The 20,510-nt window shown below is 41.2% G+C and overlaps 1 protein-coding gene across 1 annotated transcript; it reads right to left on the bottom strand.

Annotated features, from left to right (window-relative positions):
* Positions 1 to 172: 172 nt before the first annotated feature.
* On the bottom strand, positions 173 to 20,171 carry LOC119033789 (collagen alpha-1(XVII) chain-like). The gene is made up of 50 exons (XM_037124363.1): positions 20,111 to 20,171; positions 17,897 to 18,352; positions 17,719 to 17,766; positions 17,585 to 17,638; positions 17,397 to 17,444; positions 16,434 to 16,577; positions 16,210 to 16,308; positions 15,018 to 15,086; positions 14,853 to 14,933; positions 14,557 to 14,607; positions 14,104 to 14,262; positions 13,647 to 13,727; positions 13,496 to 13,540; positions 12,555 to 12,683; positions 12,178 to 12,474; positions 12,034 to 12,084; positions 11,929 to 11,955; positions 11,427 to 11,453; positions 11,280 to 11,342; positions 11,093 to 11,188; positions 10,943 to 11,005; positions 10,647 to 10,682; positions 10,498 to 10,551; positions 10,268 to 10,339; positions 9,001 to 9,063; positions 8,616 to 8,687; positions 8,479 to 8,505; positions 8,336 to 8,371; positions 7,762 to 7,797; positions 7,528 to 7,644; positions 7,271 to 7,390; positions 6,922 to 7,002; positions 6,764 to 6,814; positions 6,583 to 6,645; positions 6,396 to 6,455; positions 5,691 to 5,717; positions 5,534 to 5,584; positions 5,107 to 5,178; positions 4,829 to 4,876; positions 4,521 to 4,646; positions 4,297 to 4,428; positions 4,068 to 4,181; positions 3,778 to 3,903; positions 3,612 to 3,686; positions 3,230 to 3,394; positions 2,987 to 3,127; positions 1,880 to 2,041; positions 1,389 to 1,538; positions 1,183 to 1,263; positions 173 to 477 (listed from the first exon to the last, which is right to left on the bottom strand). Exons 1-50 carry the CDS (start codon positions 20,169 to 20,171, stop codon positions 431 to 433), a joined length of 4,554 nt encoding a protein of 1,517 aa, XP_036980258.1. The 3' UTR covers positions 173 to 430.
* Positions 20,172 to 20,510: the final 339 nt, after the last annotated feature.

Here is a 20,510-nt window from a genome sequence, read left to right on the forward strand (position 1 = left end):
AAGGAGAGTAATGGTTGTTGGGGGTTTACTGCTTTTCAAGATGTGGTGCCTATTTTACCCACAATGCAAACTTAACCACTGAGTGATATCACTGGAGGTGATTTATCAGATAAAGGCTTTATATTACTTTTCTACATATGCAGTAGCACCTCCCCAAGACCTGCAAACACGTTAATGGAGAACATTTTTACCCTTTTACAATGTGTTAAACAACCTAATTCAAAACTATACATAAACCCAGACTTCACAAAGATTACTCAGTACTCAAGAATATAAAAATACAATCACAAATCATTTAGAAAAACACATTGGTCAAACACATCAATTCTGTGATTCAGTACCTTTACCCTTAAACACACCAGACAAATCCCATATATCATAATATATGATATATAATCAAAAAAGTTTCACATATTCAGTAACTTGGCTCTTAAACACCAACGTCCCTCCTCCTCCTCCTAGTGATCAGTGATTCTCCTGAAAAACAACAGAGTTTTATTAAAATGTTGATTGATGCAAATTGCTTTGATCATTGTGATCCAGCCTGTTCTAGCACATTGAATCAAGAGGAAGAAAAATCTTTATCGCACACAATCACATCATGCACAATACAGTGAAAGTGGTTTTCAGCCTTTAACCCATCCGAGCAGAGCAGTGGGCTGCTACTACACAGCATCTGGTGACCAACTCTAGATTTAAGCCAAGGCGTTGATCTAGGACACTGACAGCCGAGCTGACTTGTTTTACAGTAATGTTTTTTACAGTGTGGGAAATCAAAGCACCCGGAGGAAACTCGCACAAACACGGGAAGAACAATCAAACTCCACACAGAAAGAACAGACACCAGGCTTGTGAGCAACAATCATATCAATCTAAATCAGTTACCATGTATGAATCAAGTGGCCCACTTGAAAAGTACATCAGCTGACCACTGTCACCTTTGTGTCCTTGCCATCCCTGAAGCCCAGGAGAGCATTGCTCACCTACAGTATGTCTACATACACGAGAGTGCTTTGAAATTGTCTTAAAAACTCTTTTATTTTTCCTTGATGGTCCTACTGAGAAAATCAACTAGCCAGTCATTTTTGTATAGGGTTTAATTTTCTGGGTGAGGGGTGGTTACATGTTTGATGTCATAATAAAATCTAAGGCATCAAGACCCTAGCAAACTGGTAGATGTACCTCTCTCTCCTTTTGGTCCTGGTAATCCCATGTCCCCTTTCTGTCCTGGTCTCCCAGGCGGCCCCACAATGGCACCATGTGCTGTCAGAGGGCAAATCAATTGGTCATCATTCATGTCAATATACTCTCAAACTCTTTACCTTTTCTCCTGTACTGGGGAAATGATGAGTGTGACTTTATTAACTGGTATTGTAATGGATCTTTACTTTTGAAGTATTCCACTAAATCAGTGACGTTTTCATAGGAACCAAACAATCGGCTGTATCCAGGGGGACCTGGAGGGCCAGGTGGTCCCGGCGGCCCTTGGGTGGCGCGTTCATTGTTGCTCCGTTCACCATCACTGAGCAGACCATAAGCTGGCAGAAAACAGACAAGATGAATAGTGTCAACCAGTACCGCTAACCGTTGATGTCATAATGGGGCTCTTCAACTTAAAAAAAAAAAAAAAATGTAAAAGCACCTGAAGCCCATATCAACTTACATTTGATGTATTCTGCTATGTGCACAACATTGTCATGGGCGCTAACCCATGAGTCTCTCACAATATCATGGAGAACACCATGAGATGCATGCACATGACAGTCAGGTAAGTAGATGGTCATATAAAAACGACTCCAAGTTTCAGAGAGACAAAAGTGTTCATGCTGTGGTGTGATGTGTGATGTGGTTCATGACAAACTTCCTCTAGAACACCTACATTTAATGTAATCAGTTACTTTGACAGCCATGTTGATGTATTCTTTGGTATCCGGGTTCCAGTCACTGGCGCTGTTTAGGCCTGGCTCTCCCTTGTGTCCTGGAGGCCCAGGAGGGCCTGGTGGTCCAGGAAGTCCAAACATAGCTGCTCTTGAATTATCACCTGGAGACAGTAAAACATACGACAGCATGAGAAGAAGCAGTGACTCAACCAGCACAGACTTAAATGTAACTGTAATGCAGACTTTGCCTGTTTGCTTGTTTGTTTGTTTGTTTGTTTGTTGATTGATCATTCAACATTATTACAGGTTCATAAAGACAACTGTCTTTTAAAACACTGAATTATTTTGCTGTCACAGTTAACCACCAGAATACTGTTGATAGACCACACAATTAAAAATAAAATTAAAAATGTCACAACAAATGTTCAAATTAAAATTAGCTAGGCTGATATCTAATATCTCACATCACAAAGGTAGAATCTAAAATCCATTATCAGTTAGAAGTATGCATATTTTGGGAATCCTGGGAAAGGTCAAAAATGTGCCTTAATTAAAGGTGCATTTTTGTAAGAATTCAAATTTAAAACATTCAAAATAACTTAATCTATCAACAGAATCTGAAGAAATGTCAGTTTTGACCTTATGTCAGTCATCAATGCCCTCTATTGCAGAGATCTAATGAAGTTAGCCAGCTAACAAGCTAGCCCCAGTCAGTCCATTCTCATAAAACCACTCCAAACTCTCACTCTGCATTGCTAGCTGCATGGCTAACTGAGCTATCTAGCTATCAACAGCTACAGTTAGCAGCAGTTTGCAGTTACTATATGCTGACCCCTATTTGCAAAATATACTTGAGAAATTCTTACATATTGCACATATGCACATTGCGTATTGAACATAATAGTGATCCTTGTGCATGCTCACCTTGTATTCCATTATAATTTGCCCAAACCTTTTCATGCAATTGTTATATCCTACTCATACCCTTACACTAATCAGGACAAGGAATTATCATCACTGTGGCTGAGTCAAAAAGTCACACATTTTCAATACACATTTTGAAATTTTATCCAATTACATCTGCTGAAATATTCTTTTAAACTCACTCTTGATATATTCTTGCAGTTCTGCTCTGAGCGCCTGTCTGTTGGCATGCTCAGCATAGGAAACCAATCCGCTTATTTGACCAGGGGGTCCTTCAGGTCCCTGGGGACCAGGGGGGCCTGGTGGTCCCCTGAAGGCAACACCTTTGGGAAGACAATGGAACAGATGTGGAGGCAGACAAGACATTAAGTATGCTTTCTCAGATAAGTTCCTCATGAACTGATGTAGTAAATGTTTGGACCCACTTTGAAGGTAGTCACGGATTTCTGAAGTGAGGTAGGTCCCATATCCTTGTGGGCTAGGTATGCCAGGTGGACCTTGAGGACCTTGAGGACCTTGAGGACCTTGTGGACCAGGGATACCTGGGGGGCCAGGAGGCCCTTGAGGGCCCACATGTACTTGATACCCAGCTAGTTGGAATATGAAAATAAACATCTGTCAGCTTGAGAATCTAAATACTTTAGAATAGACACACACTTGCATGAACACAAACAATACACACTCAGAAACCTGGCTAACTGGGCTAAAACTTCTACTCGAGTAAGACATAATTCTCAGCCTCAACTTCCAACTCTCTGCATAAATGGAATGCACCATAACTGTCTGTGTTTTAATTGTGTTTCTTACTTGATAACGAGTTTCCAGGAGGACCTGGAGCCCCAGGAGGCCCTTGTGGTCCAGGAGCACCTACCACCCCCCTCTCTGGTGAAAAATGGGACCCACAGTCAAAATAAGTCCTCTTATTCAACACAACACCTTGTTAATAATTAACCTGTCTTTCTATAAGACTTACCATTCATGAGGCTGAGGACACGATTTGCCACCTCCTGGGTGTTGATTCTGTAGCTGCCATGGTCTGTATCTCCAGGAGGTCCTGGTGGACCGGGAGGACCAGAAACATATCTCCTCACATCCTCTCCTGGACACAAATCATTCATACACTTTGGCAGATAGTCTCAAATGCTATGCTACTATCAAGACAACAAACTTCAAAGCTAACTGACATAACACAGATTATTAGACAGAAATTGTATGTCAGTGTGTATGTGTGTGTGATCCCGAACATCCTTAAATGAAACTTACGTTGCAATAGGTTGATGATGTCATTGACAGAGATGGAGCCAGGTGAACCTGGAAAGCCAGGTGAACCTGGAGGTCCTGGAGGACCAGGAGTCCCATCATATCCTCTACCTGTACCTGAATGGGTGAAAGATGCAAAGTTGTTCTCACCACTATTAGAAAAACTGTTGATTCTCATGTGAGGGCATCTTGTGTAGTTCAGATGTAACTCTGTGAAAGTCATTGGTCATACTTTGGATGTAAGCCATAACTCGTGTAGCCAAATCATCAACCGGCACGTCCCTTGCAGACCCTGAAGCACCTGGAGCCCCTTGAGGACCAGGGGGCCCAGGAGGTCCAGCCAAGTACTGCCTGATGCTGTCACCTGCATATCAACACAATTTAGTCTTAGACTTAACTCTTTGTTTCATTCAATCGAACGTTATATAAACCAACGTATATAAATACATAGCTTACTCTGAAGGTATTCTGCAATATACTGGCCCACATCGGTTGATCCAGACCCACTTCCATCTCTTCCAGGTGGACCAGGCAGTCCAGGTGGCCCTTGAGGGCCTGGGGGAGCAGGACCGTATGAGCTACCTGTAAATCAACACAAAAAACTTTTGTCTGTGTTTCAAATGTTTGAAAAAAGCCATAAGTGCTATTGCTTTCTCAGAGCTGTGTAGACATTCTGAAAGCATGTCATTGGTAAAACTGCATTGAAAAGAAAATGTTAAGCAACATCATAATTTGATGTGATATGATATTCAGGACAGTCTTACCGGCAGATACTCCGGGGGCTCCTGGGGGGCCAGGGACTCCTACATCACCTGCAAGAAACACATTAACAGTATGAGAGACACAATCCAGTGCTGCTGACTTCTGAATTAAAGACAATACAGAGAACAGAGGGCCAGTGGAAAGATAGACAGAACAGACAGAAAATGATTGTGTGTAACCATCACTGTGGTTATACCCTGTATAATAACACAGGGACAACACAAGAGGATTTTCAGGTCTGTAGGGATTTAGGTCAGTCATCACATTTTGGTAAGTTTACCTTTAGGTCCTTGTGGCCCCTCTGGTCCTGATGGACCTGGAGGGCCTCTAGCTCCAGGCTGACCTGGGAAACCTGACATGACAATCGAAACACTGATTTAACATCTGGTAAAAGAACCTGGAGTTTCATTATTGACCTCTGAAATATCTCCATATCAACTGAGCCGAGCCCACGTCTGATGATGGCCACAGTACGCACTTGAATATTCCCAGCATGTGAACCAGCACGTGGGATAAGGTAACAGCACAACTCAACTCAAAATTGAGCAAAGATCTTGTTGTTTTTTGAAATGTAAATGTGAAAATGTTACATATTACATCTTTATAAAACAAACTATTACTTTGCTTATTTGACCCCTCCAAGAATAATCTTTTTAATAACATATTGGTAAAAATCAATTTGATCTAATCTAAATGTTTTGACATACCAGCACCTGGTTCCCCTGGACTCCCTGGAAGACCTGGCTGACCAGGTTCACCTGAAAAATCAATATATATATACATGAATATGTATTTGTATATCTGTTTTAAAAGTCTGTACTTTCTAAAAATTGTGATATATGCAGTGGTTTGCAATTCTCTGACCTTGGTACCCCTGTCCCCCTCGGGCACCTAACAAGAAGGAATGATAGGATGAAAGACACGTTCTGTGAGCCAGAGCTGCTAAATCATTTCCAAGTAAAGAGGCATCCTAATCTCTCTGTTGACCCGAGAACTGCCACATTCACAAGTTAGTTTAATACCTTTTTTAATGTAAGAGTTATGGCTGGGCAACATGTACAATATATATCGTTATCATAATACAAGAATATTGTTGTAGATTCTTGATATTGTTATATGGTAATATGCGTTATCTTGTCCTGGTTTTAAAATTGATGTCATTTCCTGAATTTAGCAGACTGTTTTAATACTTGCCTTTACCCACTCAGTCATTATATCCACATTACTGATTATTATCAATAAAGAAAGCGCATTGTCAAAGTACTTACTGTCATCCCAACAGTAATGATGAATGTTGTGTGATCTGGTCAAAAGGGTTAGGGTTAGGGGGTTGATAGGTTATGTTAGATGGTTGCTGTCCCTCAGTCTCAGCATTTATGGTGGTTATGGTGGAAGTGGTTTTAAGAAGATTTCAAAATGTTAAGATACACATTGTGTATTGCGATTGACTTATGTGGATGTCTATTTTAAGGTCATATCTTCCAGCCCCAGCATGAATCTATTATATAATGCTCTTTCTTATTTTTTTTAGATTCTTCTGATCAGAAAAATCTGATTTGTCAAACTTGCCTTCTGGACCCTGTGGGCCTGCGGGTCCTGGGGGTCCTGGGGGTCCAGCAAAGAAGGTTTCTAGGACAAAAGCGGGAAGAATACATCAAATACGCCATGCAAAGACACTGGAGGTAAATATGACACACTGTATGTCCAGTTGTCTGGGGGCCAACAATACATCTGAGATGAGACTTCTTTCACCAACCTGAGGTTGGCACAAAGCTGCCAGGCTCTCCTCTCTCTCCCGGAGGCCCAGGGGAACCAACACCTGTAAGGACAGCGACAAGTCAATAACATTTGAGAGCAAAAAAATTGAATGTTTTATTCCACCACTGCTTAAATGAAGCTGCTCATGTGTCTGTCTCTAATGTGAGATCCTTGTTTACCTGGCTGTCCAGGAGGACCTCTGCGTCCTGGAGGACCCGGTTTAGCCTCACCTGAAGAAGAGTTACAACAGCATTTGAATAGATCATTAGTTTGATCTAAGCCTCAGTACAGAGTGTTGGCAAATTCCTTGATATTTTACAAATAGCTTTTGCCATACCAGAAGGACCCTGAGGACCCGGTGCTCCAGGAGGCCCTGGAGGTCCTGGTGGGCCAGGCAGTCCAGACACAGAGGAAACTTCTGTTAGAAGTGAAAACACAGGAGATATTAATATTTTATTGTTTTTTTTTTCTTCCATTTAATTTCTATTTAACGCTATGCATATTTGTCTGATTCTTCTTTCTTAACTTGCTGCATCTTAATATGTTGTCCCTGTTGTGGTTTAAATAAAGCCCATCTGAGTCTAAATCTAAATCTATATGTCATAGTGCATATTACTGTGTATAGAGTGTAATTCTAAAAACAACCACCAGATGGTACCAAAGTGATGAATAAGAGAGGTACTCACCGGCTGTTTGGGTGGCACTGTCAGTTCCTGAACTCGTGGTGCTGATCCCAGGCTCACCAGGGTTTCCTTGTGCTCCCTTCTCCCCCTTTTCTCCTTTCTCTCCTTGTTCTCCCTTAGGACCTTGATAATTGTGTGAATTTCACATCGTAGAAAAGACAAAAAAATAACCAAAAATATGGTCAATACAGTCAAAAAAAAAAAAAAAAAATTCCATCCATCCTAAATGCCTAACATGGTCATCAAGGTGTTGGATTTACCAGGTTGTCCTGGGATACCAGCAGGGCCAATGGGACCAGACAGACCAGGGTTTCCAGCAGGACCTGGAGGACCAGCCGGCCCTGGTGGTCCAGGGACAGTCACAGTATCAGAGCCAACTGAAAGGAATGAGAGAGAAACACCTGTTACACTGCACAAGAGAAGAACACGTGTTGTCTTTTGGAATAAAAACTAATACACTGTCCACTTTGTACAACGTGTGTTCCTCTTCTTACCTGGAGTGATGATTTTACCAGGTGATCCTGGTTCACCTGAAAGACATTGATATGTTAGCTTATTAATGAAACAATACATTATAAACATTATGTTTGTCTATACTTACATTAGCCTTTGAAAACACTCTTTGACATTTCGAATCATAACCAGATTGTATTAAAGCTGCCGTAAGTGTCATTTTAGCCAACTTCCTGTCTGTTGTGGGGCCAGTAACCCCCTCCCTCCTCTCTACGTCACCACATGAACGCACAGTGGTAATCAACAGACTCAGATCCCGCTCTTTGCACCATCACAACATTTTTTTTCTATTATTATTTTGATACAAGAAAAAATATGACTTAGATCTGCTTGAAAATTCTTAGCTTGGGCTACTGTGGCAATAAAAGGGGTTAGTTACTCTGATATGACTCTGACATATACAGTAGTAGAGTCTGTGCCCACGTGGTGGCTTTTCAGATGCTTTATTTTCCCTTCAATGGCACTTTTGATCTTTTGTAACCTGCCCCCTCTGTGGCAGTGTGTGGTGATGTGGACATTTTTGACTTTTTGTTTTTTAAGGGAATGATGCATTACCTTTAATACCAGGCTGTCCTGGAATTCCAGCAATACCTGTGATGATAAGTCAGAGTATAAATATGTAAATACATTTTTTTTTAAAAACTTTTACTAAAAAATAAAATTAAAAAAATTGTTTATTATGAAATATACTCCCATACCTGGGGGTCCTTGAATCCCAGGAGGACCTGGAGAAGAACAGATATGTGAGTGTATGCAATCAAATAAAAACAAGATGCAGGCCTTGACATAATTGATTTTGTGATCCACCATAATTACAAGTACAGTGTTTTGGTACCTGGTGGACCAATATCCCCAGCAAATCCAGGTGGTCCTCTCACACCAGGGAGTCCCATGGAACCTGTTTCACCTGCAATTCATACACTCATAAATCTGTTGTGATCGGTTTTTGGCAGCAGCTGCATAAATGTTTCAATTGTATGCCTGACCTCTGCAACTAATCATTCTAATCATTAAAAATCTTTTTTTTTATCTGTGTAAGTAATTTGATGTCACTGTCTTGTATGATATGATAGTGGCACACTTTTAGTATGGTGACAGCATCTCTGTCCAATTAACTAAAACCACATCACCAAAGATATGATGTATTTCAAATTATTCTTTAGCTCTCACCAGCTCTTCACACATTTTCTTTCATTACTATTCTGAAGCCCTCTCTTTACCTGCAGTTCCCTTAGATCCCTTCGCTCCAGAAGGTCCTTGAGGTCCAAGCTGTCCTGGTTCACCTTTAATCATAAAAAAACAGGAACCATCAAAATGGAAACCTTTACCAAAGCTATAACAGTTAGCTCATGAGAGTTTGTAAATAACGTTCCTCAGAATGTTCAAATGCAGTTTGCTGACCCTCATGATGGATGCCAAGATCTAGCTGGACAAGAGTCACAGACTAGCTGCGTAATGTGAGTAACACAGCGTAAAGTCTGCTTACATAACAAAGTCTTAATTAAGCTAACTTCAACCACCAAAAGCACCTCATCATACCAGAACAAAGCTCAGTCATAATACATCCCTCGCCCCATCACTTAGCCTTATGTGTCCTGATTCTTGGGTTATGAGAACTCTGCTGTTTCAATGTGTAATGGTCCTTTTCTATATAGCAAGCCTAGAACAATCATGACTAGTTATCTGGTGTCCCAGTAGCTGACTAGCTAGCTAGCTAATGTGACATAATGTTTTCTGATTTGTGTACAACAGTGCTGCCTTTTACATATTTAAGCGACCGAACTAACTGTCCAGCAGAGAGGAAGTGTCACTTATGAGGTCAGAATTGCAGACTGGCAAAGTATGCAGGGATAGCTGATGTCAGCCTATAAAGAGCTGCTAGTTGCTATGTTTCACAGCTAATGACATATGAGAGACCTGAGGGGCTGCTCCAGTTCATTCGGGGGAGATTCCAATCGCTATCCTTTGTGAGTCTGTTCTGAAAGGCAGGGGGCACTCGAAAATTAAGACTATATGTACAAATTGGAAAAGGTTTATGCCAAAGTGAGACGGAGTGTTGCACTGATCAAGGCTACATTTTCCTGTTTATGTATTTAACTTCTCATTTGTGAGTGAATGATGGTACGTAGACTTTCTTTAAAACTGATGCCATCACTCAGTGCATTGAACCAGTTTAGTTTCTGGGACACAATGCACATAGAAGTTCAAATTTCAAAAGAATTTAAAGCTTACAAAAACACAAAATAAGTATTTTAATTTGTCTCGTGGTTTTAGAAAGTTGTGTCTATGAGTGTCTTAAAGTTTTCAGTACATGATGAAAAAAAATATAGGGTTCTTTTTGCTCTGGGTTCTGTGTTATTTTAACAGATCTTTTGGAAAAAAAAAGGTTCACAGTCATCTTCACCACATATAAATTCAGCACTGTGATGGGAACTGTGTTATTATTCAGTCTGTGCATGATAAACATGATGTTCTTCTGGGACACACCTGCTGGTCCACGTAGTCCTCTCTCTCCATGATCTCCTTTGGTTCCTGGCAGACCTGGTGTTCCTCTATCACCTGTGTCAAAAACAATGAAAACTGTCAATGGAGGGACCAGAGAGATAGTCCAAAATGAGGAAAGCTGTACTGACATATACAACTATAATTAACCTATCAATCAATGTTCTGCAAAAACATCAGCCCAACAATTTTGGAAGATTAAGCTAAAAAGTTACCCTTTTCTCCTGGAGCTCCAGCTTCACCCGGGAAACCTTTTGCACCTGGTGCACCTGCAAACAACCGGAAGAGATTTAACACAGGACTGGTGATCAGAACCAAAGAACCAAAAATATATTCAAAACATCAAGTGGAAATGAGTGTTTACCTTGACTTCCTACTTCACCAGGCTCTCCAGTGGCACCTACATCAACAAAGAAAGAAAAGACACTGGCCATGTACTGCAGCAAGTACACCGTGATGTTTTTCAGCTATGTTAGTAGCTAACTGACTCTAATGTCTTTTCCCAACCTTGGTGCACTTCCAACTTGTTTTAAAAAGGAGAAATGTCTGCGTATCCTTTATCATTCATGATGTAAAGTTAAAGTGCTTGGCATATGGGCTAAACATACAAAGCACTGGTATAGTTCCATAAATGAACTCAATCATGACCTTTGACTTTACCTTTTGGCCCCACAGGTCCAGCAGCACCAGCAGGACCAGTACGTCCTGGCTCACCTTGTTGTCCTGTCAAAACCAGGTTTCATTATAAGACTGAACACCTCAACGTATAACTATACACGATTCAACATGGATGACATAAACATTTCCTGCCTTTCTCTCCAAAACCTGGTGGTCCAGCTTCACCGCGGGGGCCCATCTGTCCCTCCCGGCCTCTCTGCCCTGGTGGCCCCTCTGGACCTGGTTCTCCTGTCAGAAGGAGGAAAGACTCAGCCCATGTTTTCTTTTTTCCTCCTGTCCAGTAGTCTTCACAGAACAATGAAAATGATCTTATCACTACCTGCACTTCCCTTGGTTCCCCTCGGTCCCTCTAATCCTGGGTGACCCATCTGCCCAGGAGGACCTAGAAATAAGACAGAGGTGTGGGGTGAGTTCATCTCCTCTGTAGGAAGGAAAAAAGCTTCAACACATTTGCCCTCAGACTTACCTGGCAGGCCAGGAAAGCCGCTGTCACCTGCAAAGATCAATACATAGCTGTTGGTTGCAGTTTATACAGTCTGACTCATAGATTCTACAGAACTGGACACTGATAATCGTAGTGTCATGAAACAACACCCAGAACAAGTTAAAGTGCATGCTCTCTCTGGCTATAAATGTGCTCAGCTATCACAAGTACAAATACATTAAATTTGGGACGTAATGAGCGGACTGAAAAAATGCATTAAATCAAAAATGCTCTACTTTGTCTCTGATGCCACATGCAAACTGCAAAGTTCCCAGTAACTATGGTTATCAAATGAATTAGATTGCCTTCAAAATGTAGCGGAGTAGGTGTAAGTAGCAGAACAATGGAAATGCAATTACATACAATACCTCAAAATTGTACTTAAGGACAGAACTTGCACGTACATTCCATCACTGATATGTGTATATGAATCTTCATATATGTATCAACTGAATACACACTGAAATGCAGGGAAATCTCTCACCTTTTGCTCCCAGCGGCCCTGGGTCACCTGTGAACAAACTGTCAGCATTAGGATGGATGTAGATGAATTCATTTAGTAATTATTTTATGATTTATACAAACATGCCTTTCGCTCCTGGTTGTCCTCTCTCCCCTTTTAATGAGTATGCAAGTGTTTCTAAAAGTGGGGAAAAACATAGGGTTGTTTATTCAAATCAGTTAGTGATCGCTGACAGCTGAGTGGATTTATCATTGTGTTCTATTTCTGTACCTCTTACAGCATCTGATCGCAGTTCAGTCCTGACCAGCTGCTGGATGGTCCTCTGCAGGGCAGCGCTGTCCTGTGCTGATCCATGTCCTGCACCAGGACCAGCGGCCCCCAGGGTGATCCCATTGTCAGAGTGTGTGAGGGTTGACCCAGAAGAACTCCTGTCGATGTACGATGAGTCCAGCGGGTCAATGATGTTGATGCCAGAGGCAGCTGACAAGTGGCTGGTCCTGGCTGAGGTAGTGCCAGTTATGGCCTCGAGAGCATCCACGCGGTTCTTGAGGCGTTTCACTTCTTCACCTGAGGGATGATGGACACTCAGTGAGGCCTATGAGGGTGAATATGCTACTGGAGGTACATGTTTGACTTTACTCTCTCACCCAAAGCAATGAGTCCGAAGAGGAGGCCGAGGAGGAGGAGCAGGCTGAGCAGGAGGCCAAGCAGCCACTTCCACCAGCTGCAGCAGGAGCAGAAGCCAAAGCTGAAGCCTGATTTATCTTCATGGATCTCTGAGAAACAAAACCTTTTTTCTGTCAGGCTTGTATTTTTTTCTCCCAAGACAGCAGGAAAACTGAACTGGATGCGTTACAGGAGGTTTAAATATGATGCCTCCATTTAGTACTTAAATGTTGAAAATAAATTACACTGAGCTCAATGTCTTATTGTCCATGGTTTTATAATTCCTTCATTCCTTCAAACTTGTCAATTTTTTTTTTTGGAAAGCAACTAAGCAATGTCAGGTCAGCCATGTAGCTAAGAGGCCCCATTAGCTGGCTAGATCGTGGATGAGGTGGTGATGTCACAGCAGGCAAATACACTCAGCTGTAGCGGACACAGTCATCTCCCAGGAAACACAGGAGGACACCAGACTGGGACAGGACATAGCCTCGCCTGTCATCAAACTGCTGCTATACTATTGGATTTAAATAGTATATTATCACCTCTTGAGGTACAAAGTGATATTACAGGACAGGATGGGCAAAGGCTAGCTGGTTGACATGCTAACTGCAGTAGACATACCTGCAACACAGTACATAGATGTCCGAACACACGACAAACAGACGACACTATGTCAACACGTTTCTTTTTCGCACTTGATAATGTCTGTTTTTTTTTTCTTTTGTTTTTTCTTTTTGTAATTTTTAAGAAATAAAATTGTGGTGATATATTAAATTGTGCTCCTTTAAGATGTGTGACAAAGAATCTATTATTTTACACAGCATGAACATTAATGTAAAACAAATAAAACTCAACACTTAAAACTTTTCGAATGTAATAATCTATGAGCTAGGAAAAGACAAAAGTGGAAATGGGACTCTACCTGCATAGGTGGCTTTGTCTTTGGTAGCAACTTTTACGGTTGCAGCTTTAAAAACAAAATGAAACAACAAATAATTAGATGGCGAACAAGAGACATAATGCATGTGAGTCATTTTATAAACGATGATAGGATGTGTCGTCTACTAGTCTACATTTGGCATCCGTTCCTTCCTCCATTGTGCCAGATGACAATGTTTGCTTCTCTCTCTTCAGTGAGTCTTCTGAGTAGGGAGCTACAAGACACAACAATTACATGTACACCATCACTCATCAAGCACGGGAAATGGTTTTATTCTTATTCTTCATTTGATCCCAGCAGCACATTTTCAGTGAGTTGGGACACCGGGTTTTGTTTTGTTGTGTTCCAAAAACACCAGTTTGGAACATTCCACAGGTGTACAGGTTCATTTGTAACACATGATAGTATCAAAATGTTTTTTTAAAGGGGCATCAGTGAAAGGCTCAGTTGTTCACAAGCAAAGATTGGGCGAGGCTTGACCCTTTGTCAAACACATGATTCTGTATTTATTATCATTTTCTACAACATTCCAGCGTATTTGGGACCTGGGTTGTAGTGTTAGCAGCAGCAGTAGTGGTATTCAGTATTACCAGAGGCACTAGCAGGTGCAGCAGTCATGAACTGCTTCCCCGTGTCTTTGGTCATGACCAGGCGCTCTGTCTGGTTGACAGGAGCGTTCTCCTTCTCGATCATCACAAACTTTAAATCTTTGGCCGAGGCTTCCTCGTGAGTGGGACCGCTGGGACTCACTGTGACAAACAAACATGACACTTAAACACAATGACCTCCTGAATGCACTGCACTAACTAGCATCCAGTGATATTGTAGTAAAGTGGAAACTGACTTAACTGTAACGGCATGGATTATGATATGTTGAGATCATTTGGTTCATAGTTTAACCTCTTGAATAATCACAGTGCCACATGTCTTTGCACCAAATCATTTTATTCATTTTACCATGTTATTATTAATGTATGTTATTTCTAACAAAGTAGGTCAACCGAATCAAGCCAATGTGTATGTCTAAATATATAAAAGTTCACCTGTGGTTGTGATGAATCCAGTGCTGGATGCATTTTTCTGCACACCATAAACTGTGAAGACACAAACACACATATGTATAATAATTAATGCTTCCAAAATCATGTTATAGAGCTAAATCTTACAGAACACAATGCTTTTTTTTTAACGCCTAAATACCCCAAAACATTTTCTCTTCCCGTTGTTGTTACAGTACAATATATCAGGTGATTAGAAGAAAAGGCATGAAAATGTTTCTTCATGTTGGCAGCTTCTTCATCATCTTCATCACTACATGCATGGAGAAGATATGTCTTACCAAAATGTGCGTTGCTTCCAGTGGGGGAGAGGACTGTGGGGCTGGTGGTGACCAGGTTATTCTGAACACCATACACAGGAACTAAGGCAGAATGGGAAAGCAACATGGTTACCTATATGATCAGTGACAAGCTCAGGGGGGTGGACCCGACAGGAAGTAGCTCACCAGTGCTGCCGGCAGACAGTCCACTGTTCACGGGAGGAGAGCTGAATGTCAGGTTGTTCTGAACTCCTCCTGTAGGTGACAGGACAAAGCTGCACATTTGTATTCTATAACAGCTGGGAAATAAAAGCATACATGAAAAAAATGCTGTCTGTATTACCCCTTTAATCAGGAGGCCATTTGAGAGGAAAGCAACGTTGTTGTCAAATTGTTGAAATGCCCACCCTTGGTAACCTGACCTCCATCCCTATAGTAGATGGAGTGTCAGGGAGGCTGTTTAGAGGACTATGTTAGTCTAGTCTGCCTGACTCATTGATCCTTTATCTGACTGAGGTTTGTGAAAATTAGAATCTATGTCCCCAACCATGGCTCTGAATTATCAGAAGCCCAACTGTGCTGTGTGCTGACAAACCTAGTGCCCTGTCTGTGTTGCTGACCTAGCTGACAGATTAGTAATTGCGACTTCTTCTCTCAGTCCCTTCTGTCTGTAATGTCTTGGGTCTATAACATTTCTTAAAGTAGATATTATAAATACTCAATTCTCTGCTGTATTGTAGCCAATATATTCACATTAGGATCAAAGATTCACGTTATGATATCCTATAATGTTCCAACAATATTCACTTCTATGACCCTAACCCATTTAACCATCCTCTCCTCTTAAAATGAACAAATCACCAAATGCCCAGTTGTTGCTATGTGTCGGCTTTCACTGGTATATTTTAATATGATTATTTTTATTCATGTTGCATATGTCCCCACATTTTATATCAATTTACATGGTATTGCCATTGCCATTAACTCAGGATCACATTGTTTTCTTAGCTTGAGATAACTGGGCTTATTCTTACAGGACACTGGGTCAAATTATCTTATAAAATAATTTATCAAAGCCTCCCTGAGATAATTAATCCTTTATCAAGAGAGAATATAAGGTTGTTCACTCATATTTCTAATGATAATCAGGAGCAAGCCTGTTTAGATGGCATCTACACATCTAAACTACTGACTAGCGCCATTCAGTGAAATAACAAATGTTCATTTGGTTTGCTTTCTAACTCCCAACGAATTGCAAGCGTGACCATTCTCGGCCTCCACAGTATTCATAGCTCTGCAACAGTTAATTGAGAGTGCTTAAGTACGATGCATTACATCCTCATGCTGCTGGTGTTATGGGTTGTCATATATGACTGACCTGACTGGTAGAGGGTGGAGGAAGTGGACAGGTTGTTGGGGTTGGTATTGTAGCTGTAGCTGCTGCTCACACCTCCAGACCAAATGCTGCCATATTGGTCTAGTATTGAGGATAGAGATAGTTATCAGACATGTGATATATTCAAAACTGAGAGCAGACCGCAGGATCAGAATTCTTTCAAATCAATCTCAAAGATAACAGCCGTGACAGCTGATGAGTTGAACCTGTGCTGGCGCTCTCAGACATGGTCCTGGTGTCCGTGCTGGCCTTCTTGGGGATGGGCAGCGTGTTGTTGGGGGACTGAGTAGGGCTGGTGCTGGTGGAGATGTTTCCTCTCAGCAGACGCTTCACGTCACCCAGCTCCGTCCCTGCACGGCACAACTAACAGTGGGCATCAACTGGAAAACCACTGACTAACTAACCATAAGTCATGATTAAATGTTCAAACAGTCTTGCAGCGTTTTTAAATTGAGTTGAATTCTTTTTTAATGGGTGGAACAAATGATCATTTCTATTATGGATTAATCTGCTCTTCATTTTCCATCAGTTAATTGACTTTAATATACTGTTTGGCAGACATGTGACTCAAGTCATTTGGTCCAGTCTTTATAACATACATGGTATTACTACCTGTCTACTAATATTTGCCATTTTCTAATCTGTTAAAAAAGTGACAGCTAACTGAATATATGTTACAATTACTTTATTCAGTGAAATAAATGTAATCAAATGAAACACAAATAACTTTATGAAAGCCCTTTTCTTTAAAATCAAAGAATAACAACCCTCCACATCACTTTTAAACAGGGGGGACAAAAAACAACTGACAACAAAAAAATGTTAGTAAGTCATCATTTCTCAAGTCAAGTGTCTTTAACTAAAGTCCAAGTTGAGTGTTAAGTTATTTATTTGCTATCAGGTCAGGCTGCAAGTCAAAACAGTGACTCAAGCTGACTTGAGTCCACATTCCTGCTCTTGAGCTGTTTTTCTTTCCCCTTTTTTTTTTCTTTTTTCTTTTTTTTTTTTTTTTTTTACAGTGCATCATGTTGAAAGGTTCTTTAGCTGGCACATGAATGCAGTGGAGAAAAAATTCAATTCAACACATTATATTTGTACAGAACTTAGTTTCATTCAGTCACTGCAGATAGTGTATGTGGATATGTATCAACATGAAGAGTCATACTCACAGCTTGCTGTAGGAGAAGCACTCTGAAGCCTGGCCCTGATCTCACTCTCTGAAAAACAGAAAACATTGTTGAGCAAATGAAATTATTGCTGTAACCTATGACTACTCTGTCAAGTAAAGGTCAAAATTGTTTCGGTATTGTATATGAACTATCCCTTTATGTATACTGTGTCAGAGCTGTCAGTGTACCTCTGCTCTGAGCTCTCCCTCTGGTGGCAGGACTCGAAGTTGCAATCGTGGTGCCTGAAAGAAAATTAAAAACGAAAATTCAAAAATGAATATGAACTTTCCAGAGTATAATGTGAGATTCAAGCAAAACTTACTGTACTCCTTCCTGTTATACTCTGGAGAAGAGTTTGTGCTTGAACTCTCTGAAACATGGTGGCAAAATAAAGATCATATTAATCCTGGGTTTATTTTCTCCGATCCAAATGCTCTGAAGTAGAGCTGCTGGTGCCTTAAGAAGTCTACAAACAATGTGAAATATGACTTATGACTAACCATCAAAGACATCTGAGAGAGCTGAAGCCATGGTGGTCACGCTCTTCCTTTCCTTGGGAACAGGTGAGTATTTGATTCCAGAGGACGATCCTTTCTTCACTTCCGCAGATCCTCCTGAAGCGTGGCTGCTCTTTGTCACTTTTGAAACTGTCACAGCACCGAGACCCCCTTCCCCTTTTCCATCCCTGCCACCATTTGCAAAACTGGACGAAATGCTGGAGGACCCCCCTCCAGCAGACCTGAACCCTGCCGCTGAACCACCTGAGGCTGCTGAACTTCCTCTACCTGAGCTGACAGCTCCTATAGTAGTGATGCTGACAGCTCCAGTGCCATGTCCAGCTCTGGACCCACTGGCACTGTGGGAGCTGCTGGATGTGATCAGAACTGAGCTGCTCGTGCTGCTAGAGCCTCCTGATGCAGCTTTTCCACCAGACCCCACCACACTCAGGGAAAGATCTAGAGGGAACAAATTGAATTAAATGAAGAAAGGAGAGGATTTACCAACTTGTAATGATGAATCACATAATCACATCATAATCACATTTTATTACATTTTTCATCTAAAATGAAATCAAATTCTTTAAAACAGATTCCCGCAGGCCCGCGCTCACATTGCTCCGCCCACACCCAAGCCAGAGCATGGTTACCTCTTGTGCAGATGTCATCACAGCAATTGCACCACAAAGGGGAACAAGACTTTTTTGGGGGGCTTATTCTGTGTCCTTTTGGTCACAGACATCCTTCTCACATTCCTGGATTTCTTGATTATGCATTGAGATATAATACGTACTTCATGTCCACGTTGCACAACATGCTCGTGCTCGTGCATGAACATCGAACCTCTTCCATCAGTGCCAGGGCCAAGAAAGTGTGCGGAAAGACACATCCTTTCCAGTACTCAGATGGCATTGCTAGGCTGGCTAATATCTTACTGCATAATCCAGTTTCAACTACATGACTGCACTGGCAAACTTAGTAGCTGACCTTTAAAGTGAACATCCATTTCAACTTTTTTGTTATAAAATTGCATTCCTAAGTTATGCCTCTGCTTGCTTGGTTATGTGCCTGCACATGCCTAACATGCCTTACTCTATACCATTAAAACCTTGCTCTTTATATGAGATTGGTTTATGAGGCTCACTGAAGTGTCTACCGCTGGTGCTGCCCACAGTGGTGATTTTACAATAAAATATTATCACCAACCACTTGGAAACTATGAACAACTCAAGCTATCTTTAATACTGAGTCGACTTGTGTGAACGTAACCATCATCGTTAGGATTTGCTGTTTTGCTGTGCTGCCTGGCGTCAGCAACGTGGCTGACCCTTTTGGGATCGTTTTTTTGCGCCATGGCCTGCAACATTTGAATTTCGGTGTCACGATGAATCAAAAAATGATTAGCAAGAGATGACAACGATGATATGCTGTTCTGTAAGACCATCTAATTGATTTATGATTTGTAAAATACTGTTGAAGTAAAGCAGCTCAGTTGTTGGGTTTCAATAAAGTTTGAGAAATACTGCTGTAGTGGTATGATGGGAGTCTATCACTAATTATATTGTTGTCATCCCTGCAGCAGCCTCGAGCTGTTCCTGAGCAGTGTCTGTGGTGTGTCAGGGCACATTGTCCTGCTGGGGGGCCACTGCCATCGGGTTGTGTTGTTGTGATGGGAGGGTGTACCAGGATGGGTGGTGTTTGTAAGGTAACATTCACATAATGCCAGTGCCCAAGGTTTCCCAGCAGAACATTGCATATTAATGAGATGATCAATGTTATTCTCATCACCTGTCAGTGGTTATGATGTTGTGGCTGACTGGTTTTTCAAATGTTTTTTTTTTTGTTTGGGAAGCGCTGAAATGATTACAATTTGTCAGACAGTCAAAGGAAAACAGCAGGCTTGTGAAAGCCAAGTGTCAGCTAATAATTCTTAGTTGTAATGTTACAGATAATCATTTGAGTCATTTCAATATGAAAACTATTGATGAGTGTAACTTTAACTTAATCTACAGTTTAAGTGTGAAGCCCCGCAGCAAAATGAATTGTCAGTGTACGCATGTGTACACATAATGATGTTTGCTAAGATGAACTATGAGATCTCAGCCAAGTTGTAATTACTGATTTTGTGACCCTTGTAACATGAAAATGTATCACTGCATTGCTGGTTTTCCGTTTCAGAATAGCCACAGTGAAAGATCGACACCTCCAAGATCTTACCTTTGCTACCTCCAGCACCTCCACCGGAGATGACAGTCGTGGCTGTAGTTAGATTGTCCATCCAGTGCTAGCTATAGCAAAAAAACAAAAAACAAAAAACAGCTTGAAATGATTCATGAGAAAAAGACTGAAATATGAAAGACTAAACTTGAAAAAGTAGGTTTTCATTACATTGAACTGGTAAGTTTTTATATCCTACAGCAGTATCTGCAGTCCCTCCGAGCAGGTCATATTCTTTTCATTTAGTGTGGTCATATTTCTTTCTTTTGTCGTCAAACCTCCTATGCAGAGGGCTCTGTAGAATCCAACATGCCATTGATGTAAGGAGCCCACCTGAAGCTGTATAGAAAGGGCGTAGCTCTTTATTCACTTGATGAATGTGGCTTTCCAAAAAGGGCAT

The sequence above is a fragment of the Acanthopagrus latus genome, chromosome 1 (assembly GCF_904848185.1).
Source record: "Acanthopagrus latus isolate v.2019 chromosome 1, fAcaLat1.1, whole genome shotgun sequence".
NCBI classification, from domain to species: Eukaryota; Metazoa; Chordata; class Actinopteri; order Spariformes; family Sparidae; genus Acanthopagrus; species Acanthopagrus latus.

What these genes read in the sequence shown, in the direction of transcription:
- LOC119033789 (XM_037124363.1), bottom strand. Translation starts at nt 20,171, where the DNA reads ATGGACAATCTAACTACAGCCACGACTGTCATCTCCGGTGGAGGTGCT. An exon ending in GGAAGGAACGGATGCCAAAT is followed by an intron (nt 13,541 to 13,646) that starts GTAGACTAGTAG and finishes TTGTTTTTAAAG; the next exon opens with CTGCAACCGTAAAAGTTGCT. An exon ending in CAGTGCCACCCAAACAGCCG is followed by an intron (nt 7,003 to 7,270) that starts GTGAGTACCTCT and finishes CACTTCTAACAG; the next exon opens with AAGTTTCCTCTGTGTCTGGA.